At 40.1% G+C, this 10,888-nt stretch overlaps 1 protein-coding gene across 1 annotated transcript; it reads right to left on the bottom strand.

The window, feature by feature from the left end:
• Positions 1-2,592: 2,592 nt before the first annotated feature.
• Positions 2,593-4,814, bottom strand: LOC308144193 (sialic acid-binding Ig-like lectin 14; the record flags this gene model as incomplete). Its single annotated transcript, XM_080515249.1, has 4 exons — positions 2,593-2,720; positions 3,043-3,306; positions 3,387-3,701; positions 4,625-4,814. 4 exons carry the CDS (start codon positions 4,812-4,814, stop codon positions 2,593-2,595), a joined length of 897 nt encoding a protein of 298 aa, XP_080371375.1.
• Between the last annotated feature and the right edge of the window lie 6,074 nt (positions 4,815-10,888).

The following is a 10,888-nucleotide window of genomic DNA, read 5'->3' as shown; positions in this document are numbered from 1 at the left end:
GCGTTAGCCTTGGATGGACTAGGAATCGGTCTGGTCACTCCTCAGTTAGAGGTTAAGGACATAACTCCGGGTCCCAAAGCTCATTGGCAGCGGAAACACACAAGCTCGCTTATCTAACCAGTCACTGTATTGGCTAGAAGAAAGGAAACCATGGAAATGGGACACGCACCAGCAAAAGTCATGGTATTTTCTTTAATTTTCATAAATGGAGTCAGACTATGAACGTGAACTTAGTCAGACGGGTGAAGAGGTGGTGGGTGAAGGCCCAGCGAGTCAAACAGGAGAAGGGGAAGAAAACATCCACGGCGGTGAGATCGATTTCTCCCGCTGGCGACCAGGTTGAGGAAAGAAAACAGTCTCAGGCAGCCGTGAATGCAGAGATCAACATCAACAACCGGGAGGTCAACATGTCTGACAGCTCACATCAGGCCGCCGACGACCCCAGGAACTCAAATGAAGAAACAGTGACGTTTGAAAAAGTGGTGGGAAAATAAACAAAAAACTTATTTATGTACATTTATCAGACATGTGTAATTTTCTTGGGTATTTATTTTTCTGATGTCTTTTTAGTTTCTCGCCCTACATTTGAAAACAAATACCTGAACCTTCTCCTCCTTACATTATTCAAACTTGTTGGTCTGAAAGGGCTGAAGCTCAGTTCTCAAGTGAAAGTACAGATAACCAGCTAAATATATACTTTTAAATGTATTTGTGTGTATTAAAAGTGAAGGTACTGTCACAATGTGTTGTCTCTTAATATCCCGGCCTATAATTCAATGAAAAAACGTAGTATGCAGCTGTGTGACCCCGTAAAGTAACATATAATCTACAGAATTATGAACTCGAGCATGACATGTACCACCGAGGGTAAACATAGGTTTCATTGTCATGAAACAGAAGTTTTTGGTTCAATTTCAACAAGAGTTGGTTTTTAAAAAACGGTTGCTGAACTGGGCAGAGCGGTGTCCAGCTGTCTTGTTGTTTCTTGAATGTTTCCCTTCATCAGACCAAAGAAGTCCTCACAAAAAGAGACAGATATAATTCATTAACTATTGTTAATATATATAAGATATATTTTCAAGAAACAGATACAGATTTCCCATAGATTTGTTATAAACATTCTCTGCCACATAGTCATTTTCAATTTTTTTGGAGCTGTGCAACTCAGATCATTTCATTTAAATTGTCAATTAACAATAATAATATAACCTCGGCTAACATGTATAAAGCCGACAAAGTAACTGCATTTTTTATTAAAAGACATTCAGATGGCTTATTCATGACAAAATGCTTTCTGGGCCTCTTTTGTCTTTAACAATTGAAGAAAATAAAACAAACATCCAGGAACTTAGGTGGCAGTCAATAGAAGATTGAAGGTTCATTAAAGGGAAATAAAAAAAAGTCAATAAAAACAACAGTCAGAGTAAAGGTTGTGTAGAGAGTACTAACTCACGACTGACTCTTGTTGCTGTGGTCTGTGACTCCAGAGCTTCACTAATGACACGCTGAACCAGCGCATAGCTTCATTATCGGCTTTCTTCACACCAGGAGATTAAACCCTCAATTAGTAATGAAAAAAAACAAAGCACTTCCTTGGTTTCGGCTGTTTTTATTTCATCTTTTGCAACTTACTCAGATTTACTACAAGGAAAAAAAAATGTTTTCTTGATCAAACATGAATGCAAATAACAACAAAAAACATACGGCAAAAAAGCAAGGTTATGTGTTGCTCAAAAAAATGGAAAAATTACTTTAAATAACAAATGTAGATGAAACTAGGTCAAATGCACAAAGAAAACATCAATCTGCGGTTGATATGTAGGTTTATCCTCTCCAGATCAGTGCCAGTTCATCTCGGCTGTGATCCACACAAACATGACTTCACTACAGAAATGACAAACACGCAGTTAGACGTTGTTCGAAAGAATAAACCAGGCGAATGATGACGGATTTAACGTCTTCATCAGGAGGACGCTTGACTCTCCATCGCCGAGTTGACATAGTTTGCCTCTTGTAAGTCCTGTGTGGAAATGAAACGACACAGAGCCCTGCTGCCATGTTTACTCTGGTCTTCCTTCTGATATGTGACTGGCTAATGCACTGCTGCTCTCCAGCTTATATTTTACTATGGAGAAAATTATGTATCAGAAACTCGTGAAAACTTCAGTGATTGTAACTGCATTGTTGTTGTTTTTAAAAAAAATCATATTCTCTTACTTTCAAAAGTAATATCATTACTGTAATTAGTTAATTCTGTTCTTCCCAACCCTGATGGCTGCAGTGTTCCCTGACCTGAAGGTCAATTTGATTCAAAGTATTTTCCTTCTGAATGAGAAGCATTTTTTTTTGTACAAGCTGCAAAGCTGAAGAATAACACCAGTATGACTCACATGAAATAAAAACTGCCTTTTTTTTTTTCCAAATTAAGGCATTATTTTTCTACATGTGAATATTAGAGCATTTTAAAATTGAGCACAACTTGTTTACCTTCACTGGTTTGTGGCGAAATCTCCATCTGAACCAGCTGGAAGAAAACCAAAACAAAACATGTTGAACTGTAGCTTTTAATAATGACCAACGTGAAAGTTTGTCTCACCACTCGAAGATGATGATTGAACTGCAGAGAGCGACGACTCCCACAATCTTCAGAGTGACGAGGACTCCGAGTCCAAACCTCTGGTCGTTTGCAGAGAGAGAAGTCATCTCACAGTTTTCTGTCTCTACAGGATTCAACAGTGGTCGTTTCCATGAGAGAAAAATCTTTATTCTACAGTCCCCCACTGTTTCTAGACATTTCCTTTTTGATTTGAAAATGTTGAGCCTTTATCCGTCATTGAATTTCACTAATTTAAGGAACTGAAAAATATGTTTGTTTGTTTTTTGCAAGGAAATGGAAATCACAATAAAATGCTTTGTTTTTTTCATCCTGTCTGGTGTAGCTGTGACTTGAATTAGATTTAAGTGTGCATATTAAATCATTGATATTAGTAAGACATTAGTTTCTGTACAGCCATTTATAAGCACATTACTGGATTTCATTACCTGTCGTTGCAACAGTGATTTGAATCTGATCTGAGGTCTGTTCTCCCAGAACATTTGCAGCCACACAGTAATAAACTCCTCCTTCGGTCACATTAAACCTGTAAAAGCCTCCTTCCGACACGTTGACGCCTCCATGGTCTGTGGTCTTGAACCAGGTGTAGCTGACAGCAGGTCTGGCTCTGCTGGAGCAGCTCAGGTTCACCCAGCTCCCTGCTGACACCAAACCTGATGGACTGACGGAGGCTGACGTGTCTTTAGGAGCATCTGAGGGAGAGAAACACGTCTCATGTTGACTTTATCCATCACAAACATGTGAAGTGTGATGTGCTGACAGGACCACTGACAAGAAACAGTGAGAGTTAACTCTGCCACGGCTCTTTTCACACGTTCTCCTCCACCAACAGGATACACAGCAGAGCAGCTGAGGTTGAATCCATCATGTCGGTCTGACAGAGTGACGTTCTGCTGGATCTTAGTGGTGAAGGTTCGCTCTGTGTTTTCCTCTGTTTGGCTGTGAGCGTCTTGTTGGAGGCTCCAGGTGAGTCCAGGAGGGGAGAGTGGACAGGGAGTGGGAGCTGAGCAGGTTATAGTGACAGACTCCTTCTCCTTCAGCTCAGCCAGGTGACCTGAGACGTCTAATGTGGGCCTCGGAGGAGAATCTGCAGTTTCAAATAAAACGCATGTCTTATGCCAACAAAAATCAGAACCAACATTTTGCAATGACCTATTTTATGGATAATGGATTGGGGATTACAGTTGTGAATATGTTTATATTGAAATTTCTCATTTGAAATGATTCTGACCCAATGAAAATAATCTTTTCAACATTTATGATATATTCAGTTCTGAAATTAACTTCAATTGTTCCCTTTTCATCATGATTTCTTTACAATGTGACAAATAATTGTACACGTATAGAATAGTAAAAAGCACCTCCTGATTGTTTCTCTGTCATACAAGGTTCATTCATGTTTGCTTCCAGGAGCGAGGAAAGGTAGCATGAGACCAGAGGTCTGCAACCTCTATCGCCAAATTAGCCGTTTTTGACCATTTTCACCAGAAAATAAGAAAATGAAGTTTATAAATGTTAACAATATTGATTCAAGTTTTGCTATAATGACAGAAACTGTTCATGTTGCGTCTTTAAAATGTAAAATGTGGCATGTTGCCGCCCGGCTGTTTAGTCCAAACAGGCCGTTAAATTCAAGGCTGAGAAGCACAAACGACACCTGGAGTCCTTCAATGGTGTTGCTGAGCTTCTCGTTCATGAGCAGAACGATTCACTAGGTTTCAGCGTTTCAGAGAAGTTTGTGTTTCCCCGTTCACACAGAGGTAGAAAACTTTAAAACATGTGAACAGGGAAGGACAGGTTCACAGTAATGTTTGACAAAATAATACAGAAGTCAAGGATGTGTTTATGCTGTTCAACTCTTTTGGATTGAATAGCTCTTCTCCAAGAAAGTACATTTGCTACATCATCATCTGGATCACATGAGAAGATTTATTATGAATCAATCTGTAGCTTATTGGAGGTTTTGTTCAAAATGACAACGTTTTCGACTGCAAAGCAAAATGTTCTCACCTTCGACGACGATGTGAAGAGGATCACAATCTGCTGTTGCTTTGTAAGGATCGTTTTTGATCCTGAAGAAGTATGTGTCTGTGTAGCTTGTGATTAAATCAGAAAACAGTGTTGTGCAGTTCTTCTCTCTCAGGTTTCCTATGATATTCATTGGATAATCGTTCTTGCTGTTTTTGCTGTTGAAAACCATTCGTTGTCCTATTCTCCAAATTCCAAACGTTGCTCTTTTGCCATCAAACACTTGTCGTGATGAATTAGTGAAGTTACAGGGGATGAGCAGACAAGATCCACTCAGTGCCTTCAACTCCCGCGGCATTGTAACAGACAGCTCTGACTGACAAGCATCCAAAACACCTGTGAAATGAAGAGATGAACATGATGTGAAATGGAGAATCACCTCTTTGACTTCAGTCAGTTTGTTGCATCATGTGCACTTTTCACTGGTGTGCAACGAGCAAATATCAACCTCAGCTCTGGCCCCTACTCACAGGGGGACATGCATGCTCCTCACCACCTTTTCTCAAAGTGTGGACCACCCACTGTGAGGCGAGAGTTCTGACTACTGGAGCTGCACAGAATCTTCATGATACCTCAGAATTGCAATATCAACGTGTGTCGTATCCATATTTAAAAGGAGAGAAGTGAAATACATTGTCCTACTCGTCCTGCTGGTGTCCACCCTTCACAGAGACACTCTGAGGTCACACAGTTTGTGGAGCGAGAACAGGAGGCGTCATGAACGAACGAGCTCACCGGGGAGGAAGAAGACACTCAGAAACATGTTGACGGTCATCGTGTTCACGCCCAGAGCCGCCATGACGCTCAGCACCACCATCTGCACACACACATCGTTTCTTTCTTTGTAAGTTCATTTGGAGAGGACAGTGCACGTTAACGGACACTCAGGTCCTCATCTAGGACAACAACAATCATTTAAAAACAATAAATAAGGACAGAGGGTATAGACATTATTTACAACCACCATGTCACATTCCTCTAAAATTGGACAAGAGAAGAGGACGTTTGTTTGTTTTTTGTCAAAAACATTGATGGCTTCTTTTTTAGTACAGCTGTTCTCCAGGTTTTAGTGATGCAAATGGCCAAACAGTAAAACATGTCAGTTCTAACCGTTTATTGGCGAGTAACCATATTTAGTTGTTAAAGAATCCATGATTATATTTGTACGCTGGGAGAGGAAGAAGCTGCTGTGATGTGTTTTGTCTGTCGTCAGTAAATCATCTCATCCTCAGAGGGAGAGCAGGTGATTAAAGCTTTTCATTTGAATTCATCAGAGGAAAAAACAGTATTTTGAAAACTGAGCTTTATATGTGGAACAACAACGGTGCTCAGTTGAGTTTAGAATAGCATTTTAGAAGTCCAATTCTAATAATAGAAATGTTCGAATGTGACAGTCATCTTGTTAATATTAACACAATATATTACATAAAGTTGCTCTTAATTAGACCATCTTGGTACTCTGGAATTAAACATTTAAATTTGCAAGCATTTCAACAACTTCACAGGATATAAAGGTTGAAATGTATTATTTATTTGATTTTTACTTTGGTCACAGTTTATTACCTCCTATTCAATAGTTATTAACATTGGCTTATCAGTACTATAGGGACTGAGGTTGAATTAATAATAAACTACTAAAGATCAAACATTCATCTCAGCAGTTACTTTAAATCAACAGTAAAATATCAAGAAACTCTCAGCAACGACATGCCGAAACACATTAATATCCCAACAAACAAAACATATATTTCAAGAAACTGCAGCTCTAAACTGTGACATTTGATGTTTAAAGTAAATTCATTTAGAATATAGCTAAAATTAGGGACATTCTAGGTATCCCTGCTAAAAACAGCCACAACATGATCAAATGTCTTATGATAACGTCGCATTACAGCCTCCTCTTGTTAGTGCCGCTGAAGAAGGAAAACAATAACACAAGTTTCTGTGTTGAAGAGTCAAAGAGTAAAAGTCACAAAAAGTCTCACCAGGTTTGTTCTCATCAGAGAACAGGTAGCAGGGTTGTTGGAAGAGAAAAAAAATGGTTTCATTTATATATTTCAAGGTTTAGTATAAGATCAATCGCTTCCCTGATTCCAGTGGTGCTCAAAACCATGACTACTTCTCATTTCACGGTTCATGTCGCTGGCTTGATGTCACCACGACATTTGAATACACAATTTCACTGCTCGCACACTCTGACGACTTCTTGTTACTGTAGTGGAAAAGTGGAAGTTCCACCACTGATGCACCGTTTCAGGAAGATGAATGAAAATCAGTCAGTAACTTCGATGCAAAGAGTGTTTATTAAAACAGATGCAGCTGGAGCTCCACACACCCAGACACATCAAGAGACACTGACAAGACCAGACCCAAAGACCGACTGCCCCTGCCTCCCTCGTGCCCGTAGATTAAAGCTGGTTCCCGCTAACCTCCGAGGTCTGGCTCAGAACGTCTAAGAAGGCCTCAAGATTTTCCTCCTTTTTGATTGCGACATCCACACTGCCACTACCAGACATTTATCACACGGTCAGGATGAAAACTTCAGCACATAAGATGGAAAAATGCTTTCACATCTACAAAACACATTCGTTAAGACGTCCCTTCATTTCCAGCAGACACTCTTCTGCATCTTTTTTTTTTTTCTTCGAATTTAATGGTCACACAAACTCACCCTTGACTCGCAGCCCCTCCGAGGCAGATGAACCTTCCCTTCCAGCACAATTAAACACATAAAGATGTCATACGAGACAACCTGAGTGAACAGAGGTCCGTTTGTTATTCAACCAGGGCAGCCGGATGAATATTTGCAATTAACAGCTTTAAATCAGTGATTTTCAACTGGTGGGAATCAACCCCCAAAAATAAAAAAACAATCAAAGATAAAAAAATCAATGTTGCATTATTTAATTTGCCTCATCAACAGTTAGCAGATCGTAAGTCCAATAAGCCAGTGGGTTTATTATAATTGATTATGGAATGTTGATTTTCTGGTATAGGTTAAAGTAGTATGAAAACAATTCTGTGGACAACATTTAGAGTCAACGTCTCAATTTTAGTTCATGTTTGTGCATAAAAACATAGTTTCAAGCTAAAATTTCAGGATTCTTTTAATCATAACACCGAATATTTACGACATCCTGATTTGTCGAGAAACTTTTTATTTTCTTTGTGTTGGCATAGTAGAATATTGTATTTGACTATCACAAATACAGACTGTATACTTTTCTTTCACTTTAACAGGCCGGTCGACCAGTCAAAACACCGGTTGAGGACCACTAATTTACAGTTTATTTCAATTGCTTCAAAACACGACACACAATTAGCACAAGCAAACACCCTCAAACCCTTTGCGAAATGAAGTACTGTTGTCAAAACTATACACCAATTTTTAAAAAGGGATTTTTGTCACCATATGAAACACACACGCTTCATATTACTTGATTCTGCCTGAACCAGTTAAACACTGTTGTTCTTAACCTTAAACACTTTTAGCAATTCTACTTCTCAGTGGTTCGAGTACGGCAGTACACAGAGAAAGAATAAATATACAATAAGTTCATCAAAACACTTGACAAGACCAATGCTGCAGACGGAGAAAAATATAATTTATTCCTCTCCGTACACCTAAATCAGTCAAGATGAGGAGTCGCAACAAAACATGTCTGCAGTAATGTGTGTAACACCGCTACTGTAACCCAGCAAACAACCACATAAAACACTGTATCCATACAACAATACGAGACATTATCTCGTCGCCTCGCTGGATCTGGACAGAGAATTTCATGTGAGGCCAAATCCTCTCTGGAAAGACAACGTTGGAAGAACCGTCTTGAATGTCTAATCCTCCCCTGCACGGCTACGACGCCGACCCGTGACCTGAATGAGGGGGTTCCTGATCCTGGGCCCAGAAATCGTAAACCTTCCGCCGCCATGCAGAGGAAAACTCTTCCATTGGGTTAAGAATAGGAGAGTATGGTGGAGAGGTATAGGACTGTGAACTGGGGATGGTTTTGAAACCAGTTCTGGACCAGAGCAGCACGGTGGAATGACACATTGTCCCAGATGACAACGTATTGCGTCTGCTGTATTTGGCTCCTCGCTGTGTTATGCAATCGGTCTAAAAATGTGAGTACGCAAGGTGTATTGTAAGGGCCAATTCTGGCATGATGGAGGAGGACCCCGACCTGTGTAGTGGCCTCACACAGGGTGATGTTACCCCCACATTGCCGTGGGACCTGGATTATAGCTCTGTGGCCAACGATGTTTCTGCCTCTCCGTCTTGCTTTGGTGAGGTTGAGCCCCGCCTCTGAAACACAACTCTCTGAAATACAGTGAGAGACAAGATTTTGTAGTTCAGAAGAGATCTAGTATACCATCAGTGTACATGTCAAAAGGTCATGTGTGCAGGATGCAACAGCAGTGCTACAATAAAGTCAACAATACATACTTCCACATACTCGTGCTGCAACTGTTTGACCCTCTCCGAGTTCCACTCAAAAGACTCTATACAGTTGCTTCATTAGGACCTGACCTCTTTTCAGGATGCGTGCCAGTGTCGACACCTGATGGACATTATTGAAAATGGCTTGGGCATCAATAATGTTGGCTTGAATTTCTCTCAGTGTGGCAGCACTATTGGCAAAAACCATGTTTATTATCTCTCTCTGTCTCTTGTCCTTGTTTGAAAATGCAGCCACTTCCTCCTCGCCTCAATCATATGTAGAAAAAACCAAACACATGTAAGCTACTGTAAAATGACACAGGAAGCATGTACGAAGCAGCAGATTACTGTCATTACTGTTTTATTCCTGTTTTCTTGTTGAGACGTCCTCGTGACAGATGCCACGGCTCCTCTGCTTAGATTTGGACGAACTCTATGTCCAGCCTCCTTTAGCGTCAATCCATGGCTCACGACACGGCCTCGTGCAATAAGTGTGGTCCTCTTCTTCCACGTTGTCCTCCTGCTTCAGTGCTTCCTCTTCCTCCACGGCCTCCACCTCCACCTCTCCCTCTTTCTTCTCCTCTGTGGATTCCCCCTCTCACCCCACTCTCAAGGCAGGTGAACTTACCTGCTGCATTTTTACAGCGCTTGAACATGACGAGTGCGTCTCCAATTGAGCGTTGAGTGTTTACTGTTTGGCTCACAGGGTGTGGTCATTTCACAGGTCAGTGCTTTGGAATTGCAAGAAAGTTACTTCATGATATACTTCTGTGTCTTAATACATACAAGTGTGTTTAGCGTTTTGCAAATCACTGTGTGTTGTTTGGCAACTAAGTGCGAGGCTGACATTGTGCTTACAGTGGTGCACATCTGGGCCATGTTTTGCTTCTGGAGTGTAAGGTTTTGATAAATGTGGAATACGTAGATTACGTGTGTGTGGGTCCTATTTCTGAGACAAACGTGCCAAAGGTTTATTTCGAGACGTGCGGAACTCGACTGAGACACGCAAAGCAGAACAATCATGTATTTACAGAACAACTGGCTCATGTTCATGATTTACCAGCGCTCACTGTGGGTGATGGTAGGAAGGGGAAGTGGCTCTTATTGCAAAGCTTTATCTGACAGTTACAGTACCCAGAGTAGGGTACAATTCAAACTGATAAAAGCACGCATAAATAGAGTTGTTGTTAATTTTGTTGTACTTATAAACTATTCTATTCAATCTATTCTATTCTATTCTATTCTATTCTATTCTATTCTATTCTATTCTATTCTATTCTATTCTATTCTATTCAAGCAAGCAGAAAAACGTCATTGAGATCGTCATTGACAAGGCCGAGATAAGCAGCAGTACATTAAGGTTCCAGGCAAAAAAATGCACATATATAAGGAAAATGTCAATACACTGAAAAACATTGCTTTAAAAAAATGCACACACATTTCAAAAGTCCAGAATTCTATACAGCTGCAGACAAGTGTGTCTGTCTCCAAGCAGCTATATCTAAATTTAAACTATAGTTTCAAAGTAAAATACTTTAACAGCCACTAGCCTGCAGATGAGACAACAATTATTGAAAAACACTTTAAATCTGGTGTTCAACTAATCAATTCTGATTTGCTTACACTTTTAAACAAATTAAGTTGCTGTTTATTCTAATATATTTCTCTGATTGAAAATCTGACCAAACCTACAAAACTTGCTAATTGAATTGTGTTCTAGGGAAAATGTGTAATTGTATAAATAAAAATAGAAGAGGTGAAACTTTTGTGAAGACGTCAGTTGGCACATGCTTGTCTGTTCTCAG

This window comes from Blennius ocellaris, assembly GCF_963422515.1.
Source record: "Blennius ocellaris genome assembly, chromosome: 19".
NCBI lineage: Eukaryota > Metazoa > Chordata > Actinopteri > Blenniiformes > Blenniidae > Blennius > Blennius ocellaris.
The sequence above is the reverse complement of the archived record's forward strand: the minus strand, read 5'-3'. Positions and strand labels throughout refer to the sequence as shown.